Source organism: Galeopterus variegatus, unplaced genomic scaffold (genome assembly GCF_000696425.1).
Source record: "Galeopterus variegatus unplaced genomic scaffold, G_variegatus-3.0.2 Scaffold4807, whole genome shotgun sequence".
Lineage (NCBI taxonomy): Eukaryota > Metazoa > Chordata > Mammalia > Dermoptera > Cynocephalidae > Galeopterus > Galeopterus variegatus.
Window position 1 is genome coordinate 34,129 of NW_007730918.1, and position 27,983 is coordinate 62,111.

The 27,983-nt window shown below is 37.1% G+C and overlaps 1 protein-coding gene across 1 annotated transcript in view; it reads left to right on the plus strand.

The window, feature by feature from the left end:
• Positions 1 to 27,983, plus strand: part of LOC103603825 (inositol 1,4,5-trisphosphate receptor type 2) — a gene marked incomplete at both ends in the record, with an annotated part of 166,825 nt that overhangs the window by 28,201 nt on the left and 110,641 nt on the right. The window contains 3 exons of the mRNA XM_008588413.1: positions 618 to 738; positions 18,068 to 18,258; positions 23,160 to 23,302. Of these exons, the coding sequence (XP_008586635.1) occupies positions 618 to 738; positions 18,068 to 18,258; positions 23,160 to 23,302 (455 nt within the window). The remainder of the gene's footprint in view (positions 1 to 617; positions 739 to 18,067; positions 18,259 to 23,159; positions 23,303 to 27,983) is intronic.

The following is a 27,983-nucleotide window of genomic DNA, read 5'->3' on the forward strand; positions in this document are numbered from 1 at the left end:
TTGATTATCTCTACATTGTAGGATTATGGATGATTTTTCATTTCTATGGTTCCCAAATATCTTGCCATGATTGTGTATTACTCTTATAAAAGTATCATTTCAATTGTACTTTCTTTAGGGAAAAATTTTAAACTATTAGATAGAACCATATGAAATTCTTTCTGTAGTTCAAAATGATTGTCTCCTCTATTGCCCATCATATAACCCCCCTCCCCCCAAATCCAAATCCAGAAACACCTGCCTACTTTTACTTGGGAATAAAACAGGGGTTATAAAAATATGTTTAAATTCATGACATTGGCTTCAAGAAATGGCATATTTTTCTGATTAAGAATATAGTTAAAATACAAGTAATCGATCTTTTTTCTAGTGTCTGGCACAATGCCTGTCATGAAATGGTGTGTAACAAATGTTTGTTGAATGAGATACTTATTAAATAGGACTGAAACTTGATCTATTTTCTTTGGATGAACCTTTCTGAATAATGCATAGATACTGCATCAGGGGTGTTAATGGTTTCGCAGCACCATTTGCCTACTTTCTTTCTGTTTTCAGACACATCAGCCAGTTTTTATTCAGCTGCTGCAATCTGCCTTCAGAATNCTTTCTGTTTTCAGACACATCAGCCAGTTTTTATTCAGCTGCTGCAATCTGCCTTCAGAATTTACAATTGCACCTGGCCAAACCCGGCACAGAAAGCCTCAGTGGAATCCTGTATCAGAACTTTGGCTGAAGTGGGTAAGTTATGGTTTGGGTTTTACTTATTTTTACATTTTTCTTGAAAAAATTGGACTTTTGGCTAATAGGCAATACAAGCAGCTTTCCAAATTGCAACTTAATATGAAAACAGGTATGGTTTCTGTAAAGTTGAAGAGCAATGATCAGCAAATGATTCTGAACGTTACATACTTTTTGGGAGGGGAATATAATCACTATATTTCAAAATTTAAATTTAATATTATGGCATATGGCAATTTAATATGATTCAGTAATATTTTACAGGAATAATTTAAAGTAAATGCTGTCTCAGATTTTATTATGGAATTGTCTTGTCTACTAAGCAGACTGTCTTGCTGATACCTTCATATGGCAGTAGGACTTTTTGTGAGGTTTTTAGTTTTCCAATTTTCTTTGAAATCTATCAGTATTTATTGAGGGCATATACATAGAAGGCTTCAGAAGTTACAAATGAAATGAAAGGCAAGGGGATGACAGATAGAGGATGGTCAATAGAGTCTAGAAGAATTTCTCATGGTTTCCTCGTGTGTGTGTGTGTGAGGAGGGTAATGAGGGCCATTCTACCGATGGCAGAGAAGAGGAGGGAGAAGAAATACAGACTAGGCTAGAATAAAAGAAGAGTGAGGTCATTCAACTAATGGTGGTTCTGCAGGCACTGGGAAGGACAGTTCATAGTGTGTTTCATTACCATTGTCATCACCACTGAGAACATTTATTNTGGGAAGGACAGTTCATAGTGTGTTTCATTACCATTGTCATCACCACTGAGAACATTTATTGGGCACTTCACAAGTGAAATGCTAAACAATTTACGTGTATTATTTCATTTAACGCTTAGAAAGTTCCTTTGATTATTTACATTTGACAGTTGAGAAAACTATCTAGGATAATTCTAGTTGAGAATTATCTAGGTTATGTAACTTGACCAGGGTTATTGTATATGTTCAGTAAATATGTGATAGATGAGTAAGTGATTTAACTAATTAATGACCATTTAAATTCTTTTGTCTTTCCCCCGTCTGCAACTTAACCTAAGTGATTTCATATTAACAAAATGAATGATGGCCCCAGTTTTAATTGGAATATATTGAAAAATACTTATCACCCAAGAGGATCAATTAGAAATTATTAGAACTTAAAGACTAGTAATACAGTTCACCTGCGTAATTAATTATAAGTGAGTATTATACTTACTGGATTTTACCAAAAAGAAACAGAGAACCTAATGTGATAAAGATATCATTTACAATAGCAATGAAAATATTAAATAATTAAGAGTAAACTTAAGAAATATGAGAGTAAAATTATAATACTATACTGAGGCACATAAATAATTTTAATAAATGGAGAAATATACAATTTCTGTATTAGAAAATCCAATTGATAAAGATGCTGGTTCTCCTCAGATAAGCCCATAGCTTTAATGCTTCCACCCTCCTTTGCACACACCCTCCTCACCTCACAGGCCACCCCACAGGGATGCTGTCTTCCTTCAGCTTGGCCTATGATCCCGTCCTGTGGAGACATCTCCCTTAGGCTCCAACAGTCTAGGTCGGGCTGCTCCTCTGTGGGGATGTCCTTATCACCCTGATTCACCTCCTTCTCTCTATCCTGGTCACTCCTTCTCATGGATACCCTCCTCACCTGTAACCCCCTGTGCCAGGTTGCCCACCTGGCATGGACGTTCTCTTCACCCCACCTGATTTTCCCACACCGGACAGCTCTCCTATGCAGACCTCCTTCCCCTCTTAGGGCTCCAATGCCCTGCACCTCCACGGCTCCTTTTCCCACCTTGCCCAGCACTGACATTTCCTCTGCTCTGCTCCTCCTAAAGGTTTGAGGACTGAATGGTTCAGAAAGGGAAGGAAAGAGATACGGGAAGAAGAGGCCCAGTACAAATTGTGTCAAAAATAAAAAAGGACACTCAAGGGAACCTAATTCTTATTTTGAAAAGACGCACATAGCAAAATGTCAGAGGATATAAATAAAGTATTAACATTGTTTATCTGCGTGGTGGGATGATAGGTTAATCTGGTTCTACTGTTGATGCTTTCATGTAATTTCTGAGTTTTTAATAATATGTTACTTTTTAAGTTATAATAAAAAAAGCAGTAAAAATATTTTCATTTGGACCAAATTAGTTTGGAAATATATTGACCATTAAAAGAAAAAATTCAAAGAAAAAGCAACAAAATATGATGGTGTTAATGTTTACATAAGAATATGGGACCTTAGCTGCCAAGTATATTTCTGTATTTTACATTTCAAGGCAGTCTGTCCTCTCTTTTCCTTCTTCTGTCTCTCATTCTCCTCTTTTTCTTCCTCCTCCTCCTCCCTCAGTATTTAGTAAATGTTCTGGGGCAAAATACCAGTCAGTCCCACACAGAGCACAGAAGGTATGCTGTTCACAGCACGTAACAATCGACAGATGAGGAACTTGGAGCCACAAGTGAGATTCCACGTCGTGCTTGCTGCCCGAGTTGTGACTTGAGTCGTGTGCATTGCGTAGTCAAACCAGTCCTTGCATAGCAGGATAGCAGAACTTTGGGGTTTAAAATAGTTACTGTAACGATATTAGTCTAAATTGTCTTTTATTTTTAAGTTACATGATTTTGTTTTCTACCATTTCTTATACTGGCCCAAACCTTGTGATTTAACAGGAAGTTTTAGTTCTTTTTTGTATACTGTGAAGACATGTGTGATAAGAAGTCTAAAAAATAATTATATCTTAATCTATCATTAAGATAGGCTTGGAAGAGTGATGTTTCTGTATAAAATCTTGGTTTTATCTTTGCAAGAAGGTGTGTTTTCTTCATTTTCCTTGTTGGGTCCTTCCATCTGCACAGTTACTAAGCTGGAGACTATGTGCCCACCATCTCTCCTCATCTGTCCCTCCCCTACCATTCTCTCCATCAGGGCCTTGTTTAACCCCTGCTATGGCCTGAATGCTTGTCCTGTCCAAAGCTCACGTGGGAGCTTGATTCCCAATGGAGCAGTGTTGAAAGGTGAGGCCCTTCAGAGGTGTTCAGATCGTGAGGACTACGCCTTCATGAATGGATTACTCCATTCATAGAGTAATGGGTTGATGGTTTAATGAATTGTCATGAGTGTGGACTGGTGGTTTCATAAGGAGAGCAAGTGAGCACGTTAACAAGTTCCAGCCTTTGTTACATGACACCCTGCATCACCAGGGGACTCTGTAAAGGGTTCCTGCCAACAGGAAAGCCATCACCAGCTGTGTTCCCTAGAACTTGGACTTCCCAGCCTCTAAAACTGTAAGAAATAAATTTCATTTATTTATAAATTACCCAATTTCAGGTATTTTATTGTGAGCAACAGAAAATAGACTTATACGTCCCTTTTACTTTCTTCTTGGACCACTGCAGGAAATCATTCTGTTTTCTTCTGTCTTTCCTCACTTAAAATTCATCTGCTACCAGAATAATCTTCCCAAAGAGAAATTCTCTCTCTTCGTTTAAAAACATCAATACAAAGAGCCCAACCTTCAGCACTGTCCTTTGTCTAACACACTAAGGACGGATTCCTCATTGTGACCTTTGTGGCCTCTACAGCACAGCCCTGTATGACAGCCTTCCCTTTCTGTACTCGCTCACTGGTGCACACGCACGCCCTATATGACAACAGGCTAAGCTCCTATGCCCCATGCATTGTCACACCGTAACTTTCTTTCTCTTTTTCTCTCTTCAGTTTCCACCATTGCCACCTCTCAGCATCTTTTTCAGTTCTTAAACGTTTTTTGTTCAAATTTCTCCATAAAAGCCATTCTTGACCCCCATACGCAGGTCTGAACTCCCCCCCCCCAATTTGAGCACTTGTACCTTTCTATGGTGGTCCTTTTATCTTAGTTTATATCATCATAAGTACTATTCTTATCTCCCCTTTTAGATTTTGAGGGACAACATCTATGAAGTAGCTGACGCAAAAGACATTAATAGAAAGGTATTCTCTGGGATGAAGGTGAAAAATTCTGCTTTGTGATTAGAGAGTGTGTTTTTTTGGTTGTTGGTGAATGCTGTTCATGAAAAACCATAGAACTAACAATGAACCACATTCAGAAATGAACACTTGTAAGTGTTCATAGTAAGGTGATCTAAATCACAACCTTGAGCAGTGATGGAAAACATTTATACTATTTAGACAAAGAAAAGAAATCTGAGGAGGAACATAGTAATTATCTTCAAATATTTGAAGGTGGGAATGGGCTGCTTTCACAGGCTCCTAAGGAGAGGATTGTAACCAATATATGGCAGCTACAGAGGCAAATTTCTGTCCTCCTTAAAAAATAACTATTTTGCAATTAGTACTCTTTTATAACCTTAGGGGTCACAATTGGTTCTTCCCTTTTGTTCACTCTCGTTAAACACAACAGCAAATTCTACTGGTCCCACTTCCCAAAAAAGTCTTTTTTCTTTCTCCCATGTGTCACCCTTGTCCAATTCCACCCTAACTGGACATGTTACCAAAGAGTCTCCACCTAAATTCCCCACTTCTTCTCCTGTCCTGATGAAGTCCATTCCCTGCACAGCAGGTAGAATCAGATCATATCACTCACCCACTTACAACTCTTCATTGCATTTAAAATTTGTACTCCTTACCATGCCTTGGAGTAGACCCTCTTAAGATCACTCCACCTGCCCTGCAGGGAATGGATTGCAGCAGGACCGGAGCAGAAGTGGGGAATTCAGTAAGGAGACTCTTTGGTAATCTATGTCCAGTGATAGTGGATTCGGACAAGGGTGACACACAGGAGAGAGAAAAAAGACTTATTTTGGAAGTGGGACCAGTAGAACCCTTTATCTTCTGAGCTTCGTCTAGTCCTACCTCTTCCCACTCTCCCACATCTCCAAGTCTGCTCCACCCACACTGGCCTTCTTTCAGTGGCTCTCATCGACAACAGGCTTTTTCTCATCTTAGGGCACTTGCCTGTGTCTGTTCCATTTGGATCCTCTTCCCCCAGATTGCCACTTGCTAGTTTCCTCCTGTCTATCAGATCTCAGCTCAGTGGAATATTCCAGAACACACCATAGACAGTGGCCCAGCTTCTTCCCATCCCTGATCATAATATACTATTTCATCTTCCTCTTAGCATGTATAACTACTTGAGAGCATCTAGTTTGTTTATTTATTGCTTCTTTGTTGTCTGCTTCCCCAGTTAGAATGTGAACTCTGAAAGCAGGGACTTTGCTTTATCCATCACTGGGGTCTGAAAGTGTCTGGTGCTGACTAAGCAGGTTATCAAGCGTTTGTTGGCTGACAATAATCCGTAGGCTCGGAATTTTGCAGATAGCGAAATTTAGGCCTAGAAAGTTTAAGTAACTTGTCCAATTGATGAATAGTTGAGTTGGGTTTGAAATTCAAGTTTTTCTGAGTAGAAGTTTATGCTTTATCATGTTGCTGCAGAAGTCCTATCTTAGGAAGCCCTAATACATAAATTAGAGCTATGGTAATTTAGCTTGCTGGTGTCAAAAGACAAAATTACAAGAAATTTAAAGATATAGTTGGCTTTTATTTGTGATTCTAAAATCAAGCAGCACCTCATTCTGTAAAACAGAATGGCTATTCCAAAGAGCGGAACAGAGGAGGCTGGCTTCATAGACAGAAAAGGGTGGAAGAAAGCAAAAACAGAAGAAGAAATGGATTGGTCATTTCAACATTACTTTTCCCAAAGGGTTGAAACAGAAGGGACTTTCTTACCACGCCAAATGGCCACCTTTTGATTATTTGCTGTGAATCTCCTGTTTTCTTGGAAAACTGGCTTGTTTGGGTGCTTAGTTTGATGGCATTATGTGGCACCCAACATGAGTGACTTCTTTTTGGTTTGGTCTCCTCTGCTGAGCTTAGCGCAGGAAGCTAGTCCAAAACAATGGCCTTCCATAAACTTAGTTTAACAATGTGTTTGAGATCTGTCTGACGTTTTACAGCTCAGGTGCAAAATCATTTTTGTGTTTCAGCACCTCTTTAAAAATACATAGGGGCACTAAAATTGTAACACAATTCAAATATGTAAGAATTTATGATATTAAATAGAACAGAGAGTATGTGTATTTAAAATATAACCAAGTCAAGAGACTATTTTGTCTATAAAGCAAATTTTCAGTGCATTTACAAAGTGGTAAACACATTCTTATAAATGCAAGTATCAATTACATTTACATTTATATAACATTTTATGATTCGTAAAGTGCTCTCAAATACATTAGCTCAATTCATCTATCATTACCAAAAATACTTCATTCTCTTCCTAGTTTGTACATTGAATACAAAAGATAGTAAAAATCAGCAAAAGCACTTACTAAGTCAGCACTTACTTGCTGAGAACAGCAAGGATTTATAAGTGTTGAGCAGTCTGGTGAACTTTGTGACATGGACATAATTCTTAGCCCCATTTTACAGATGGGGAAATGGGTTAATAAGGTTAGGCAGCTTTTTCAAGGTCACATAGGTAGGTAGGTAGGGACAGAGCCAGGATCTGAACCCCTTCTGGACTGATGTGCTAGTAGGCATTTGTGAAACTCTACCACAAATCAGTTTCATACTTTTAGGATACAAAACATCAGTGAAGATGGCAATTATATATATGAAACAAATACATAGTTTTCAGATAACTTAAAAAGAAGATAAGGAGCTGGTGAAGTAAGTTATTAAGGGCTTCAGGGAAGTCCTTAATAGAAAAAGAGGACTTCTTATCATATACCACTTTATCTCTTTTCCCTTGGCCAGTACTCCAGAAGTTTGCTACAATTTTGTCTATTATCATTAAATGTGTTGAGGCTATGATCTGTTGTGAATTTACTATGTCATGCTTTTCTGATAAAACTTCACAAACTTTTAAAATTGAAGCCATGACCAATTGTGAATTTGCCATATGTATCATGTTAGATTTTTCTAATATAACTTTTAAACCTTTATGAAGTGCTTTTGAATGATTTCTGTCTGTAGAAATTACTGATATTTACCTCCATTGCTAGCCTTTCTTCTAAGTTAAATAGAATTTGAAATTGATAAGAAGATATAAGTTCCAAAATGATAATAAACGCATATTGCCAGGCAATCATTACATGCAGGGAGCCTAACTGGAATGCAAGGTATAAACATCTTTGTCATTCCTACCCTCAATGAGATGAATTAAGGCTGGTGGTGGGAGCAAGTGAGGCTGGAGACCTCTGTAATAAATGCACACCATGGTGTTCATTGAGATTTGAGATATATTAAGGCCATTAAGGCCCTGTGAATTTTTAAGCATGCTCAGTGAGTTGCTGTTCCTTAGTTTATTCATTCATATAGAATACAATAGCACATGGTAGATGTACTTTGAGAAAAAGCACGTGATATAATTTCCATATAATTTCACTTAAAAAAGAATTTTGTTTCATAATCTTCATATGATTTGGGAGATTAATATTGGATATTTTGTTGGCAACACTATCTATTTTTAAAATGGAAATGATGTACATTATCTTTTACAAATGGTTTGAATAATGAACATCAATCTTCAAGCCAATTTTGTTCCCCCCAAATTTAAACATATAGAAAATATTAACCCTTTAAGAAGAGAAATTCAAGCTCTATTCAAGAAGCATATCTATTTTAATCTATTTAGGGTATTTTAGTTGACTGAATAAAGAGTTTGATATAAGACACCCCTGTGATTATGGTTTTTAAAAACTTCATTATTGCTTTTAAAAAATTGAATTTGAATAAGCTATAATGCAGGACAATATCTTATAAAATTTTTACTTATTTATTAATTCAATTGATTTATAATATTTCCTCATTATCTGAAAGGCATTGTTTTAGTTGTTGGGGAAATGCAATGTGTCAAACTATATTTTCTGCCCTCAATGAATTTCTAGTGCATTTGGTGTAGATATAACATGTGCAGAAATCACAAAGCAGAATAAAACTAAGTACCCTATCTGTTATAACATTCTAAATACTGACAGTGCCTAGAGTAGAGTAGGTACTCAATGTGTATTTACTGCATGGATAAAATAAATGAATAAATACAAAGGAATGAATGAATATCCCACTCTTGTCACTGGCTGCATAATATCCCATCGCACAACTATATTATAATTTATTTAACCCCATTGTGGGATATTTATGTTGTATTCTATCATCTTGCCCATAATAGAGAGGTAAATTCCTAGGAGTAGAATTTTGATAGATATTGACCTATGTAGAGATTGTTCAAGTTACACCCCACCAGCAATGTAGGAGAGTATCTTTCTCCTTGATAATGCAGTATGTTAGATTTTTGCCAATCTGATAAGTAAAATATTGTTATAATTTTAATGTGCACTTCTTTTTTTTATGAATGAGGACAAAACCTATGCATATGATTGAGTCATTGGTATGTCTTTCTGTGAACTCACTTTTTGTGCTTTCCTTATTTTTCTAATTTTTTTCCCTATATAATTTGTATAACCGTTTACATATTAAGGAAATGAGCTCTGTGCCTATAACTTTTTCTCTTAGTTTGTTGTCATTTAAATTTTTATTTATTTTTTGGCATGCAGAAATGTTTTATTTTTCTTCAAGGTTTTTTAGGTTTTCTTTCTTCTTCAGAATAGCCTCATTCAGTCTGAGACGTTGTTCTTTGAATTCCTATGGAGAATTTTCATGGTTTTGGTTTGTGGTTTTTTTTTTTTTTTGCATTGCTATTTACATTTTGAGTTATCTGGAAAATATTTAGTTGTAAGATATAAGGTATGGAATTAACTTTTTTTTTTCCAGATGACTAGTCAGGTATGCCAGTACTGGTTATTGGGTAATCCATAAGATTATATGCTTTATTCAATTTGAGTATTAATTGGGGATCCATCCAGTATAATTCGAATGCCAAACAGGAAAGATGCATTTAATATGTCTAATATTTTTCCTCCTTAAAAACACTAGTGCTTTGGTACAGATTTATCCTGGCTACTTTTGCATGATACAGAAAAGGTACCACCCACCCTCTCTCTGCCCACACCACTACATCTTCCATGTGCTCCAACTGTTGTTGTGCTTATGGGCCTATAGAGTAGTGCTTGACAACCAACCATGTTTTCTAATTAATGCTTATACTTTCTATTGCCCTTCCCCCTGCCTATCAGTTTATCTATCTAAGCATTTTTTCCTGTGGCACCTATCACTGTATTAGATGTGTTCTCAGAGATTTTGGTTTGGCAGATACCATCAGTAATTAAATTTCGCATAACATGCAGTATTTAATGAATAATAATTAGAAATAGATTTTGATCACATCTTAAAATCACTGCAACTACTTGTCATATCCAGGGAATTTTCAGAATTTATAAGCCTAATTGGAAGGTTAGCCTAATAATAAAAATACCCGTGAATAAAGGTAGCTAATTTTAAAGAACTAGTTTTCACTAGGCAGAGATCTGCAAAAGATAAATGCATTGATAACAACCCATCCTCTCTCCTATTAGTTTTTAAAGGACTTCTTATGCTTACTCTCTGACAGTGTATCCTTAACAAGGTAGTATCTCAATGGCACTCTAACTTAGAAGTGAAATAGGAATAATTCTTTTTTAAACATTTTAAACTTTAATGTGACCTCTTCTATTAAAGTACCATTTGCAGTTAACGCTACAGGCCAGAGCAATGGCTGGCTGGCTGGCTGGCTGGCTTGCTGGCTGGCTGGATGGCTCTAGTAAATTCACTAGCTCTTTCTTATTGAGAGGCAGTGAGGGTGGGGAATAACCATTAATCCCAGGAATACATTTTAGTTCACATTTTGACATACTGTATATACCAGAATTTTTCTAGCATAATAAAAGTAAGCTAAGTTTGTATCATGTTTTTGGTTGCTTTTGAAAGATATTGTTTAGTTATTAGTGTTCTTATGAGATCATGAATTAATTCTTGTCTTTTCCTAGTCATAATTTTCTTTTCTGCTTTAATTTTTAAACAATGAGAAACTAAGTTAGCATTGTAGCATTGTCAATTTTGGCTTCAAATTAATATTTATACTATTTTCACAGTGCAGAGAATCTATTTCAGACCATGTGTTTGGAGATATTCATATTTTTATGATCGCTTGAAAAACCTTCATCATTATCTATCTATATAATGAGAATTTCAACTCAAATTCTCTTCCTCAATTGCATAGTTAATTTTCTTTTATTGCCTAGAAATTGTGATTTAGCCCTTGGCTAGAGTTTACCTTTAGGCATGGAAAAGTAGTATCTTTTATATGGCTAATTTATATTGTGCAATTTATGCTAATACAGAAGACTAGATAATACCAATTAAAGTGGTATGGTTTGATTTTGGTTTGTCCATGGTGCTGACTACAGAGTATGTATAGTTGACCCTCACTACCCACAGGGGATTTGTTCCAGTACCCCCAGTGAATACCAAAATCTGGATACTCAAGTCCCTTATATAAAATGGGGTAGTATTTGCATATAACCTATGCACATCCTCCCCTATATGTTAAATCATCTCTAGATTACTTATAAAGCCTGTTATAGTGTAAATGTTATGTAAATCATTGTTATACTATATTGTTTTATTGTTGTATTGTTAATTTTTACTTTTCCATGTATTTTCAGTCTTCGGTTGGTTGAATCTGCAGATGTGTAACCCATGTATACAGAGGGCCACCTGTAATGTCAGAGTTTACAGGAGAATCTGGGGGTCAGTGAGATTTTTCCTGAAGTCACTAATAAAAGGGCTCATTGTTAATAACAGAGGTGCTGCCATTGAATTAAATTTCCACTGGTGTCATTAGAAAAATATTAATTGAGCCCATCTTTGTGTAAGTCATATTCATAGCAAGAACACATATTTGATGGTCTGTTCCACTGAATGTACCTAATTCCTGAAGGGGAGATAAATCCTAATCTTCCTCATTTGTTTAAACATTAGTGGAAATTTGGCTGTAAAGTATTGCAAACAACACTAAGGTTTATATTTTTTGTTATTTTTGTTGCTTGGAAAATAACATACAAGCAGTATTGTCTTCTGGTTGAGTTTTGAATGTTTGAGAAAACCCAGCTTATATGTGAAGCAGATAGAAAAGGATGAAAGTCTTGCCAGGATTAGATCGTGGTACAGGATTAAATATTTATAAAACTACGTGCTGCTTAGCAGTGTTGAGACTGAGTGTCCTTCAGATGGAACAGACGTGCAGTTGCACTGCTGTGTGTGAAGGACAGAAACAGAGACATTGTGTGCTTTAGAAGAGGACATCTATCATGATTATTAGGAAAGCATTCACCAGGGACACCTGGAGAGTAGTGGAATTGATTGTTTCAGGTGCCTTACAGCTGTCATTATTCTCTTAAAGTTTCAGCTTGAGTTCTTGTTTAAATTGGTACTTACTTTTGTGTTGGTAGTGAAGATTGTCTATTTTCAAAGAAGTTTTTAAGTACTTTCAGCTTCAAAGAATTTTCACCATCAGAAATAGTACTGTGTACTGTTGCTTTCCTTTCATTATATGAAGCAAGCCAGATTATCCATATTTATCTGACTATCTGTCCCTCTCTTTTTCTCTCTTTTTTTGTTTGAAACATAATTGATTTATACATGTTTGTGGGGTACAGATTTGGCTATCAGTATTTGTGTACAATATGTGATGATTAAATCAGGATTATTACTACATTCATCATTATAGAGCATAATTATTCTTTGTGTTCATTATCCAGTTCTCCCTAACTTCCTTTCCTCTCCCCCTTTCCCATCTCTAGTAACCATAGTTCTGTTCTCTCCTTCTGAAAGTTCAATGTAGTATTGTGGTTGTTGTTTGTTTGTTTCTCTCCCTCTCTCTCTCTCTCTCTTTCTTTCTTAGCTCCCACTTATGAGTGAGGACATATGGTATTTCTCTTTCTGTGCCTGGCCTATTTCATTAAACATAATTTTCTCCAAGCCCATCCATGTTGCTGTGGATGGCAAAATTTCATTCTTTGTTAGGGCAGAGTAGTATTCCATTGTGTATATATACCACATTTTTCTTATCCTGTCATTTGTTGGTTGACATGTAGGTTGGTTCCATAGCTTGGCTATTGTAAATACAGCTGAAATAAACATGGGAGTCCAGGTATCCCTTCGATATGATGATTTCCATTCCTCTGGGTATACACCCAATAGTGGGATTGCTGGATCATATGGCAGTTCTATCTGTAGTTGCCTGAGGAACCTCCATACTGTTTTTCCTAATGGCTGTACTAATTTAGTCCCATTAACAGTGTAGAAGTGTTCCCCTTTCTTCACATCCTTGCCAGCATTTGTTTTCTCTGTCTTTTTGATAATAGCCAGTTTAACTGGGGTGATATGATATCTCAGTGTGGTTTTGATTTGCATTTCCCTGATGATAAGTGATGCTGAGCATTTTTTCATGTACCTGTTGGCCATTTGTATGTCTTCCTTTAAGAAATGCCTATTCTGCTCTTTTGCACATTTTTTAAATTGGGTTACTTGTTTTTTCACTAAGCTGTCTGAGTTTCTTGTATATTCTGAATATTAATCTCTTGTCAGATGTATTTGAAAATATTTTCTCCCATTCTGTAGGTTGTCATTTCACTATGTTGGTTGTTTCTTTTGCTGTGCTGAAGCTTTTTAGTTTGATATAATCCCATTTATTTTTTTTCCTTGTGTTGCCTTTGCTTTTGGGGTCTTATTCATAAATTCTTTGCCCAGTTCTACTTTCTTATGTTTCCCCTATGTTTTCTTCTGGGAGCTTTATAGTTTCATGTCTTATATTTAAGTCTTCAATCCATTTTGAGTTGATTTTGGTATATGCCAAGATGTATCGGTCTAGTTTCATTCCTCCACACATGGATATCCAGTTTTCCCAGCACCATTTATTGAAGAGGCTGTCCTTTCCCCAGTGTATGTCCTCGGTGTCCTTGTCAGGTAGCATAATGGCTTTAGTTTATTATTGTTATTTTTATGCTCAGGATTGCTTTGATTATTTAGGATCTTTTGTTGTTCCATATGAATGTTAGGATTGTTTTTTCTATTTCTGTGAAGAATATCATTCATATTTTGATGGGGATTGTATTGGATCTATTGATCATTTCAAACCTTTAAAGAAGAATTAATACCAATCCTTTTCAAACTATTCCAAAGAGTTGAAACAGATGCCATTTTCCCAAACTCATTCTATGAGGTCAGCATCACCCTGATACCAAAATCAGAGAAAGACAAAACAAAAATAGAAAACTACAGGCCAATATCCTTGATGAACTTAGATGCAAAAATTCTCAACAAAATGTTGGTAAACAGAATACATCACATAATACAAGATTATACACCATCATCAAGTGGGATTTTTCCCAGGATGCAAGCATGATTCAACATATGCAAATCAATAAATGTGGTACACCACATCAACAAAATCAAGGACAAAAACTGTATAATTATCTCAATAGATGCAGAAAAGGCATTTGCAAAATTCAGCATCCCTTCATGATCAAAACTCTCAACAAATTAGGTATAGAAGGAAAGTATTCAACCCAATAAAAGCCATGTGTGATAAACCCACCACCAACATCATCATGAATGGAGAAAAGCTGAACAGGAACAAGACAAGGATACCCAGTCTCACCACTCCTATTCAACATAGTATTGGAAGTATTAGCCAGAGCAAGGAGGCAAGAGAAAGAAATAAAGGGCATCCAAATTGGAAAGATGAAGTCAAACCGTCCCTGTTTACAGATATCATGATCCTATATATAGAAAAACTTATAACTTCTACCAAAAAACTCCTACAGCTGATAAATGAATTCAGTCAAGTTGCAGGATATAAAATCAATACACAAAAATCAGTAGTGTTCTTATATGCCAACAATGAACAAGCAGAAAAAGAAATCAAGAAAGCAAGCCCATTTATAACAGCTACCAAAAGAATAAAATGCCCAGGAATAAATTTAACCAAGGAAATGAAAAATCTCTATAATGAGAACTACAAAAGACTTGCTGAAAGTAATTAGAGAGGACACCAAAAGGTGGAAAGACATTCCATGTTTATGGATTGGAAAAATTAACATTCTGTCTCTCTCTCCCTCTCTCCAATTTCTTTTTATTCCTTTTATCCTATTTTCATTCATTTAAAATAAGTCTTCTGGTAACTACCATTATTACTTTAAATATGATCCTTGCATCTCTGTTTCTTGATTTAACAGCTCTAAATAATGTCTTTATGCTCCACACTGTGAAAAACAGGGAAATTAACATATTTTCTTTGTTTTTGCCTCTTCTCTCCCACTCTGTGTTCTAATTATTGCTTGATATATTATTGGTTTTCCACTGTTATGACTGGTGATATTTGTATTCTATTTTGAAATACAATTAAATCTTCTGTGACAGGTTGATAAACATTAAAATGAATTATCAGAGCTTATAAATTATGATGTGTAAATATTTTTCACTGTATAACCATTTGAGACAAAAATGTAGTGCTATGATGTCAACACTTTTCCCAACCACTAATATCTAATAAATCTTTGTTCATTTGTTTCTAGCTTTATTCTCTTCTTCAAGTTCATACTCAGTTGCCATTGTTCTTATATTCATGCCGACATTTTCTTGGATTTCTTTGTCACTTTTTTGGGGTAATTTTTTCATAGGATGCTCAGAGAAAAATTTCTGAGACTTTACATATCTGGAATGTTTTAATTTGGGAATCATATTTGATTTTCAGTTTAGGTGGATATAAACTCCTAGTTTCAAAACTTTTGTTCATCTAATCTTTAAAGTTATTATTCTATTGTATTCTAGCATTCAATGCTGATAAGTCTGATACCACTCAGATTCATTTTAGAAATCTTCTTTTCTCTCTCTCTGGAAGTTCTTGAGATTTCCTCCTTACTGTTGACATTTGTATTAGTTTCTTTTAATAGCCATAACAAATTATTACAACAGAGTAGCTTAAAACAATAGAAATCTACTGTCTCACAATTCTGGAGGCCAGAAGTCTGAAATCAGGGTGTCTACAGCACCATGCTCTCTCTGAAGGTTCCAGGGAAAAATCTGTGCTGTGTCTTTCTCTTAGCTTTTGGTGTTTGTCAACAATCCTTGGCATTCCTTGGCTTGCAGCTGCGTAAATTCATTCTCTGCCTCCATGTTCACATGGTGTTTTTCTCTGTGTATATATCTCTGTGTCTCTTCTCTTCTTCTCATAAGGACACTAGTCCAATTGGATTAGGGCTTTCCCTAATTTCGTGTGAACTCAACTCAACTTGATTACATCTGTAAAGACCCTATTTCCAAATAAGGTCACATTTGCAGGTATTGATAGGACTTAAACATATATACTTTGGGGGGATACAATTCAACCCATAACAACATTCTAAAGTTTTGCTAGAATATGGCCAATATACTTATTTGATCCTCTTTAACATACAATTTGGAGACTGTCTTCAGCTTGAGGAAATTGTCTTCTATTATTTTCTTTATTATTTCTTTCCTTCCACTGAGTCTGTTATTTCTTTTTGGGACTTATATGTGTTAGATTTTAACTTCCTGGATTGACCCTCCCTATTTTGTAATCTCTCTGTTTCATTTTCCCCTTTGATCTTTTGTGCTTTATGATCTAAAAGATTTCTTGACTTCTTTTTCCAGATCACCAGCTTCGTTCCTACCCTTTTCTTTTTCAGCCAATTTTTGAAGTGTTTACTTGTGCAATCATATTTTAACTTCCAAGAAGTCTTTTATTCTGATTTTCTAATTTTTTAGATGGAGTATATACTCAAATGATCTGAGGACAATAATTAGAATTATTTACATATTTTTTATTTTTTCTTGAATCATCTCTGTTTTCAGAATGATCAGTTATTCTTCATGCTGTTGGTTTTCCTTGTGATCCTTGGGGGTGTGCCCCTAATTATGAAGGTCTGTAATGACTGGCATGGGATTGCACTGCAGTTTTCAGGGTCAGTTTCTCTGCTAGATTCTCATATAAATGACAGGGCTGACCCGGAGTTCTATGTGAGGGGCTAAACAAATGACATACAGACTTTCCTTTAGGGTGTGTGTGTGTGCATATGTGCGTGTGTGTAGCAGAAGACAGGCCAGAATACCAGCAAGTGTTAATAAGGGGTGATTTGTTTGGCGTATGGAGTCTTTAATATATTTTCTTTCTCTGCTGAGCTGCCTCTTCTCTGTCCATTCCACCCGTTTTTTCATGATCTTTGGAGTTACATCAAGCTCTGTTCTGCTTCTCTGTCAAGTCTTCATGCCTTCATTTAGCATTCCTACCAGTCAGGTATTCTACTTTCTTGAGAGAATATTTCTACATTTTTCTAACTTTGTCCTCTGGGTAAAAACTTTGCTGCCAACTGCTGTGTTTATGCTTGTCAGAGGGAGGTAAGCCTTAACTTCCCAGCTATTCAGATGTTATTTTATTTTATTTTTTGTCCTTATTGTGACCGGTAAGGGGATCGCAACCCTTGGCTTGGTGTCGCCCACACCGTGCTCAGCCAGTGAGCGCACCGGCCATCCCTACACAGGATCCGAACCTGTGGCGGGAGCGCCGCTGTGCTCTCCCGAGTGCGCCACAGGGTCGGCCCTCAGATGTTATTTTTTAATGAATTGCCCATAGGACTCCTCCATGCCCCATCTCACACTGTGTATTGATTGACTTGGGAAGACCTGGGAAGACTTCTTCCAACTCCAATCCCTTGTGGGACAGTTTCTTCTCTTCCCTCTGATGGACTAATCCCATCCTCATTCTGTCTTACAAATTCACTTCAACACTTTTGTTTTCCTTGTGACGAGCATTCTCAATTTTCAGTACTATTGTGATAAAAGCCTGTTAAAATAGAAATGTCAGTGGATCTTGGAAAGAAGAACATGTACTATGTGCCATCTTCCACTTCAACTTTTTATTTCTACTCTCAAATGTTTTATCACGTGTATTTTGTGAGTGCATGTGTGTGCATATGTGCATGCACTCACACACACTAATTAAATTAATGAATGGATTGGTAGGATCTTATCAAGTGTTTTTTGTCTGCTTTCTTATTTTCTTTGGCATCTGAGAAAGGACAAATTGGCATGGTTGGTATACAGCGTTTTTCTGCATTGGTGCTGTATGAAGTGCCTTTCAAACAGTAATCATCAAGAAACCAAATAAGTTCTTGAATGTTTAATGAATCCACTCTACTAATTGGCCTTAAGAATTGAAATACTTTCAGGTTAAAAGCTTTTGAAGTTATGTAAAACAATTTATTGGCAGAGCTTAAAGATTTGATACTTTTTCCTTTTTTATTCTGTGTTTACAGGGTTGTTTGGATAATGTATAAGAAGCTTTAGTCAAATTAAGAGGGAAATATTTTAAATCTTTATCTTTCAGCAAAAAATCGTGGAATTGCCATTCCAGTGGATTTGGACAGCCAAGTCAATACTCTTTTCATGAAGAGCCATTCAAATATGGTGCAGAGAGCAGCCATGGGTTGGAGATTATCAGCTCGCTCTGGACCACGCTTTAAGGAAGCTCTTGGAGGGCCTGCTTGGGATTACAGAAATATTATTGAAAAGTTACAGGTACAATCAGAGCGTAAAATGGCATTCATACTTTCTAAATCACAATTTAAAAAATATGTTGTCACACAAATAAAATACAATTGAAAATATTGAATTTTAGTTGGGGATCGGGCTTTATTTTACAACTCTCTACCACCACTACCTTTTTAAAATGCATGGCGTCCAAGTAAAAGTGATGAGTTATTTTTTAATGAGTGTATATTATTAAATGTGTTTTGATGGTATGGTAGAGATTAGTGGGTCTTAGTAACAAAATAATAATCATAATACCAATAATAAAATTGGTAAAATAATTTACCATGAATATTTATGTAACAAATTAAATATTCATAATCTTGCTTTAATTTACCTCTCAGTATTCTCTTATAATCCTTCGGTCAGAATGATCCAGGCAACTTTACTCCCAAGTTACTTGCATAGTATCTTACTCATGCTTTTGGCCTGGCCCTTCTGCTGCATTGAGTGAAGAGAGACATTGTATTAGTTTGCTAGGGGTGCCAAACAAAATACCACAGATTGGGTGGCTTAAACAACAGAAATTCATTTTCTCACAGTTTTGGAGGCTATTAGTCCAAGATAAAGGTGTCAGTAAGTTTAGTTTCTTCTGAGTCCTCTCTCCTTGGTTTTCAGATGGCTGACTTCTCACTGTGTCCACACATGCTCTCTTCTCTGTGCATGCATATGTCTGTGTCCTAATCTCCTCTTCTTACAAGGACAATAGTCATATTGGATTAGGGCCCACCCATATGAACTCATTTTATCTTAATTGCATTTTTAAAGGCCCCATCTCCAAACAGAGTCACATTCTGAGATATTGTCAGTTTGGACTTTAACATATGAATTTGGAGAGGAGGAGACACAGTTCAGCCTATGACAGGCATCTTCCTATCCACATAATTAGTAGATGATTTCATAGAGTGAATTGGGGTGTGATTTGAGGAAACTGTTTGGCTTGGAGAATGGTCAAGACATGAACTGGAATAAATATTATGAGAGGTCACATGTAGATGAATGTTAGATGTAATTAAAAAGACAAGTTAGATTCAGATAGTATGAGAAACTGGAAGGTTATGAGTCATTGAAAATTTTGGGGAAAATATCCTTATAAGTGATTAAGCAGTTACTGGTTTGCGGAATAGCAGTATTGGGAAGAGACTAGAGGAAGGCAGATTAGTTAGAAGTTACTTAAGATCTCAACCAGGTGGTGGTATGAAGGAAATAAAGCAACAGGTGTTGTAGACGTAATGAAGGCAGGATCAGCAGACCTGGAGGCTCTTGGATGGAGGTAGAGAGAGGAGTTTAAGAGGCTGTGATAATTGGAGATTAGGTGATGTTATTAAGACTCCTTGGTGTAGGAGGAAAGAAATGAGGAGAAGACACAGTAGGGTAATGGCTATGGTCATTAAAATATGCTGAATTAGGTTAACAGGCTACTGAATATATTGGAATTTAAATCTAAATTCAGAGATAATAGTTGAAGCAAGGATATTGGTTGGTATTGCTAAAAGAGAGACTATAGTGATGTGGGGAGAAAAAAGAACACCTTGTGAGAGGGTAAGAGTAGCAGAATGGCCAAAAAAAGAGAAAAAAGAGGCAGGGTCCAAAAGCAGGGGAGTCTGGTTCATGAGAGCCAAGGGAGTAGAACATTTCAGAGGAGAAAAAGAAGGTAGTTTCAACCAGTATACAGAGGATATGCCTTAAACTTCTTTTAGCACAGTGATTGGCATTCATTAAATAAATAATTATTTAGTGGAAACTCTGTACTAGCCACTGTGTTAAGTGCTGGAGGTAGAGCCATGGTCTGTGCTTTCATGGGACATATTTTTAAACTCATTAAATAACTATTATGATGTTAGATAATTAAAGCTGATATAGACAAGATAGGGCAGGGTAAAAACACAGTGGAGAATTACTGGTAGAGCAATCCCGTAGTGAGGGAGTTTCTCTCTATCAAGGTGATATTTGAGTTGAGACCTGAGTAACGAAGAGGAATAATCTATTCAAAGATTTGTGGACAGAGAATTTTATGGGGAAGGAACAGTAAATGCAAAGGTGCTTAGGCAAGAATGAAGTTGGTGTGTTTGAGGAACCAAGAGAAGCCCATTGGGGCAGGAGTTTAGTGACTAAAGGAGGAAAGTATTATGAGATAAGGAGCCAAATCATGTAGAAACCTACATGGTGCTTTGGTCTGAATGTGTGTCCCTCCCAAATTCATATATTGAAATACTAACCCCCAAAGTGATGGTATTAGGAGGTGGGTCTTTTGGGAGGAGATTATGACATGAGGGCTATGCCCTCATGGGATTAGTGCCCTTAAAAAAGAGGCCCAAAGGAGCCCATTCAGCCCTTCTACCAGGTGAGGACACAGCAGGAAGGAACCATCTGTGAACCAGGAAGTGGGCCCTCACTGGACACTGAATTTGCTGGTGCCTTGACCTTGGACTTCTCAGCCTCCAGAACCATGAGAAATCATGTCTGTTGTTTATAAGTTACCCAGTTTATAGTATTTTGTTATTGCAGCCCAAATGGACTAAGGTGTATGGTAAAGCATTTGGATTTTATTCTAAGTGTAATGGCATATCATTGGAATTTTCCAGCAGAGGATAGGTATGATCTGGTTTACCTTTAAAAAAAATCACTGTGGATTTTGAGTGGATTATAGGGTCCAGAGATGGAAGCAGTGAATCTAGTTAGGCAGCTTTAATTAGTTCAGGCAAAAGGCGATGGATAGTGGCTTGGCTTAAGGAGGAAACAATAGTAATGAAGAGAAATGGATAAATTTTGTATATATTTGGTTGTAAGGCCAACAGGGCTTTGTGGACAGATGGATGCATTGTGGGGTGATGGAAAGAGGATTAAGGATGATTCTGGGCTTGATACAATGAAATCATTTGCTCAGATAGGAAATAAAGGGAGAGAAAGAGGTTGGGGGAAGAGTTTGATTTAGGAGTTCTATTTGGGGAAAATTGAATTTGAGATGCCTATTTAGATACCTAAGTGGGTGTGTCAACTAGGCAGTTGGAAATATGAACCTGGAGTGGTTTGGGAAGATGTCCATGCTGGGAATATAAATGTGGAAAGCTTCAGCATGTGCATGATATTAAAACCGTGGAATCGGATGAGAGTTCTCGGAGAAAGTATAGATATAGAAGAGATAAAGACCAGGAGCTCCCAGGAAATGGTGAAGGAATGGTCAGGACATAGGTGGAAAATAAAGTGTGATGTCACAGAAGCCAAGAGCAGAACATGTTGCAAAGAGCAGAACCAGTGCGTAAACTGCTTAGCAGTGGTTGAGTAAGAGGAGGACAGAAAAGTGACCACTGAGTTTGGCAACAGGGTGATGATTGCAGCTAATTGGTGCTCAATATTAATGATTACTAACATTTATTAAGGAGTAAGTGGCCAGTATGTGTTAGAGGCTGTTCTATGTATTTATCTTTTCCCACCTTTATATAATATCTCGTTTTCTCCTTTACGTAATTTCCATCCTGGTAGTCTCTTAACTGTTATCAGAAATTTCTCAGAAAACTTGTTTAGAGTAGAAATGATAACTTTTGCTGAAAGGGAAAGAAGGTTAAAGACGAGTTAACTATTGAAATCTAGTGGTAAGAAATCAAAGAGGGTGGTATCCCCTTCTGTGCTCGGTAGCTGACAAGTAACAAAAAGCAATTTTTGCTGGCAGATTTTTGCTTATCAAAATATGCCGTAGCTATGAGTGAATAAATTGTTGCTTTATGTGAGGAGATTTTTTCTTTTTTGTCTTTGAACATAGTTTAAAAACAAAGGGGATGCTTTATCCATTAAAGGATGTTCAGGAAATTATCATTGCCTACAGTTCATTTTAGAAACACATCAGTTAAGATGCTTTCAGCAGTGATGAACACAATATTCAGCTAAAAGTATCTTCAACAGTAAGGACTATATGGTTTCACGTAGCAAGTAACCTGGCATTGTGGCTCTCCCTGAGTAGGTTAATTCAGCAGCTTCTTAGGTCCTAAAGTGAAGGTCTGTTGGCTTTCAGCTTAAGGCAGGTCTCCCAGGGTCACATGAGGGCTGCCTTGGATTTTGGATTTGCACCCTCAGGCTGCCTTGAGCAGTAGGTGGTTTTGAAAGAACCTCCCTGCCCCCAACACAGACCCCGTGATGTCTCATTGGCTGGGACTGTGTCACATAATCCTGCCTTGACCAATCGCTAGGGGCAGAAATGGAATAACCATGACTGGTTTACACTAATCCATCTGGACCCTAAGCTGAGGGGGCTCATCTCCATGAGAATGTTGCTGCCTGACTCAGAAACAACACTGGGATTCTGTCAACAAGGAAGAAGGTGAAAAGAAGCTGTTTGGTAGGTGACCAGTAGGGTCTTTCGAAAATATAATTTGAGATACTATTGAATGTCATTGAACCCCTGTATAGTACTACCCTACTTCAAATACTGTATCAGCGTATTATCCCCATTGGAAAAAATGGTTAGCTCTGGATGACCAATGACACATATGAAATCTTTTTTCATCTTTACCTCTAGTATGCCCCCAATTTATTCCAATTTGGTGAATATCTGTCATGTCTCCATTACAGTCCTAGACTAGATTCTGCAGGGCCTGTACAGTGGCTTTCCTGACCTTTCCTCTTGTCTGTATATCCTTACAAACCTTATAGCTACCCACCCCTCTTATCTTATAAATGAAAAAACTGATACCAGGCAGTATTCATACATAAAACCAGACTACTGTATACTTACAGACATTTGGTGCTATGGGAAGATAGGGTACATCTTCTCTGAGATTCCCATGGCTCATGTCTCGCTCCTGGTTCCTATTCTTAGGCTTGTCATATCTTGGAAAGGTGAAGTCTGACTGACTGAGGTCTTCACGTGGGTTCTCTTGTGCTTTACTTCTTAGGATGTGGTGACCTCCTTGGAGCAACAGTTCAGCCCGATGATGCAGGCAGAATTCTCAGTGTTGGTCGATGTACTGTACAGTCCAGAGCTGCTGTTCCCCGAGGGAAGTGATGCAAGGATAAGATGTGGTGCTTTCATGTCCAAGTAAGTGGATGCAATGTGAGATTCCGCTGGTGTCACCAAACTGAGATGGCCCATGACATTTCTACTTTTTATTCTGCTAATACTTAATGATGGTCCATAAAGTATGTGAAAGGTTTAAGGTCCACATACATCCCAAGTAATTAGTCATTTGAAATTTTTTTTTTTTTTTTTTGTCTTTTTCCGTGTCCGGCAACGGATCGCAACCCTCAGTGTCGCCCCCGTACCGGACCGGGACCAGCAACGGGATCGCAGCCCTCAGCGTTGCTCCCGCGCCTCGCTCAGCCAGTGAGCGGGAACCGGTCTGTATGTGGGATCCGAACCCTCGGCGGGAGCGCCACCGCGCTTCCCAAGCGGCACACTGTAGCAGTGCGCCACCGGGCCGGCCCCAGTCATTTGAAATTTTATTTTGGTGAGGGTTATCATATTTTACTAAAATTTACTGAAAATGAAGTATGTTATTGTTGGGTACAAAATATCACACAAATAATATTTTGGTTCTTGTTCCTTTCTATAACTATATGGTGATGTGATCTTTTAGCAGATTATTCTTGAGAGTCACTAATTTTCATTAGCCTAGAGAGAAAGGGATGGGGCTGACACTGAGGTCCTACTGTGTATGCTGTTGTCCTATGTGTGCTGTTGTCCTGTGTGTTTACCTATTATTTTATCTAACTGCACAAACACCCTGAGAGATGGGGAGGTCAGGCTCATTTCAGAAAGCACATGGCCATGCTGTCTTAATGAACCTCATCTGCAGCTCTTTCATTTACTTATTTTTCTCATCATGTTGGTGGAATTGTCAGATCTATTATAGCTGATAATGTTTACCATAAAGTATTTTCATCTTAATGGTAAGTGAAAAATTCTCAAGGAAGATCTGCAAGTACAAGCAGTTGTGAGAAAATGTGGAACTACCTCCAGAAAGAAGAGACATGTCTTTATGTGGAGAGCACTTTTCATTGGGTGATTTGCAAGTAATCACACGTAGACTCAAGATAGCCAGTCAGAGGGTGTTTGGTCTTCCTGGGAAGAGTATCTGGATGGAGAGTCGTTTTAATGATGCTGCCAAGCCCCTTGACATAATCCATCCCAGCTAATTCCTGTGTGGTTGAGGGTATTGCTCAAAGAGGTCTGGAAAACTCCACCATTGACTGTAGTGTACTGAGAGAGAAATTGAAAGACTAGGGGACATGAGAAGTGTGTTCCTTTCTTTTACCAGTTAAAGCTGGGACTTTGGGGGAGAAAACAAGGTATGGGATGAGAATAACCAGACTATAGGGATCATGTTGAAGAGTAGGTGGAGTTTCTATATTCTGGCCAGAATCAAGGATTGTTGGCTGTAGACATACACTATATCTTAGGGGGACTGGAAAGAGTGTATTTGGATACTTACTAGTCTTCTAATAAGGATTTTTAAGTGAAGAGGCCTAGAATGTCTGCAAAATTGGTGACTGCTGAGAACATTATAAAGAAAATTTTAAGTAGAGGTATTGCCTGGTTATTCATTATAAAAATAGGGTCTTTGAAAAGTTCCCTTCACCTTCTATGAATATATGTCAATGTATAGAATATGAGTTAAAAAGTAGACAGTAATTAAACCTGAGAATTTTAACTGCAGTAAATTAATATGATACTATAGATATATCCCAGAGACGTGATAGCCTGGAACAGGGGTTGGCAACCTCTGGCCCTCAGGCTAAACTGGTCCTGCTACTCAGTTTTGTAAAGAAAGTTTTATTGAAATACAGCCACACTCATTCATTTATGTATTGTCCATGGCTGCTGCTTTCATGCATTATGGCAGAATCAGCTAGTTGCCACAAAGACTGTATGGCCTGCAAAGTCTAAAATATTAACTATTTGATCCTTTAGAGAAAAAGTTTACTGACTCCTCATCAAGAACTAGGGTGCCAATATAGTAGCTACACATGGCTGTTGAAATTAAAATTTAAGTTAATTAAAATAAAATAAAATAGAACTTCACTTCCTCAATCACATATGCCACATTTCAAGTGCTCAATAGTCATGTGTGGCTAATAACTACCAAATTTGGCAGCACAGATATAGATCATTTGTATTATTGCAGAGAGTTCTGTCAGACAACAGTGGTCTAGAACTTAAAGATATAGGTCTATGAGAAAGTGATATAAGGTAATTAAGGAGTAAATATTGACCTGTGCTGAAGATGGAGGCAAGTCTGTGGGACCATTAGGTAAAGTAAAAGGAGAGAAGCAGAAGTGATGTGGTAATGGGAATATATTAAATATCTTACACTGAGATGGAGGAAAACGTTGTTGTGTTTACTTTTGTGGTTAGAGAAGGGATTTTTATGCTACTTGTATTCTGCCCAAAGGCTCAGGAATGTCTGTTTTCTACTCTAGTACTTACCCTACCCTTGCCCCAGTTCTGAAGAGCCAAGGGTTTCATTTGCAAGGATATCTGACAAAATCAGAGTCCAATTTTATTAGTAGCTATGCAAGGGGCCTTGTATTACTGTGCATAGCACTTGGGTAAACCTTAGTTGGAGAATATATCTAGGGCTAAGGCCTATGTGAGACTTCCTACTTCAAATAAATCTAATTCTTGGACCTATTAACTCAGAAGGATCTTCAGGAGGATGTGAAGGGTAGATGGAAGGAAAGAACTTCAATTCACAGAGCTACTTAGTCATATAGAGTGAGAGAGAGAGGCGAATAGGTCAGTACAGGTGTTAAGGCAGCTGGTTAGGTCCATTCAAATCAGCACCTACTCCTCCCTTATGAAAGAGAATCTCAGTGTTTTTCAAACTGTGAGATGTTATCCATTTGTAATTTTTAAATTGACTTAAATAGAGGCAACCAGCTAATTTTAAAAATGAATTAGAAAAGAATATAAAATATCAGAGGGCATCTCAACTAGTAAGGATAGCTTTTGTGTCAGTTTATACACACACACACACACACACACGTATTTATGTACTGGGTTGTTCTGTGAAATGTATTTCTTACTTTGATCATAGAAAAAATGAAAGTCACTGGTCTAACCCAACCAAACATTATGTGATATATGAATATCTTTTATAAATCCACAGCAAGGGGTCATTCAACTTGATGGTTAATATTTTCAATATGGTTAGTGAATTAAATATTTTATCTAAGGAAGATTTAAAGAAAATGGAAATTGAGAAAGAAAAAAATAAGTAAAAAGAAATTTACAATATTCACCGAAACTGTTTTCATGTATGCAAAGGCTATCATGTAAAAGAAAGGACCAGATAGTAGAAGTTTTAGAGAGATAGGCTTCACTTTTCTTGTGAAGAACATTTGAACAGTTACTCTGCTTGCTGGAGCTGACCGCATGGATATGTATCACCTTGTGCAGACTCAGTTTATCTAAAAGGAAATCATGGTTAGCTTCCCTGTGTACTACCCCTTCAGCATGCAATAGGTGTCATTTAAAAGTATCACCATCCATATATGAGCATTAACCCAATTCATACACTTCAGGGCTCTAGGATCTGCCCTTCTTCCTCTTCCACTTCCCATATGATATTACTTACCGAGTCTTATCTATGATACTTCTGCCTCGCTTCTTATATCCTTACCCCACCACATGCGTTGTTCATCTCTTGCCTGTGAGCAACCTGGTGTGTGTTGAGACTCTCCACAGCAACCGTGAGACTCAAGAGAGCAGTGAACTGCATCATGTCACCACAGAGTGGTGCTTAAGAATTTTGGTTCCGAAGTCAGATGGACCAGGTCCCACCACTTAACAATTAGGTAACCAGAGGCAAGTTGCTTTTTCTCTCTAGGCTTCTGTTTTCTCATTACCAAAATTAGTCTGAACATAGACCCTGTCACACTGGCTTGTGAGGATGAATTGGGACGTTCTTATACTTGACCTTGACACTTGATGAGCATTTGCTAGCCGTTACCTAGTGAAAGCTCACTTCTTCTCAGGGTTATGTCCCACAGGACTCATGTTATGTCACTGAAATCAGATCATTTCCTTTTACTTTACATCATTTTGTTTCTCTAGGAAGACATATCTCACAGTGTCATTTTGAGGACCAGCTTTTTAACAATATGAGCTACATATGCTAAGTTATAAATTCTGATTATGAACATTTTACTTGATTTCAAGTTCTTGGGGATGGTGTACATCTGTGATCCTGAAACTCTTCTCCAACAAAATACCAGTGCATGGTTCACTACCATAAAATTGATTTGAGTTTTTGCCCATATTACAGCAAAAATAGTAAATGAATAGACTGTCCTGATGTTCCTTTTTTTTTTTTTTTTTGCTTCTACTCACAGAAACTGCCTGTTTCTACCAAACCTTAGCGGTGAATAACAGCACATTATTACTAATGGAAACTGGAAAAGCAGCCTATTTTGCTAAGATTGCAATGTTGTGTACTGCCCCTACTACTGTATAATTAATGTAGTACAATACGTACAAAATAATATAGTATAACATAACATAATAAAATATTGTATACTACAGATTTTCATATTTTTCTGCTAGTAAAGGTATTTTAGTTCATATGATGTGATTGAGAATATCAGTGTTTCACTGTTTTTCAAAGAGTATTGTGTCCCACTAAAAGAATGCTACCTGAGTAAGTTTAAAAAGTCCTGAGATATACTACCTATAAAATGAAAAGGATGTTTTTAATAGGAAATTTATAAACTGAAATATA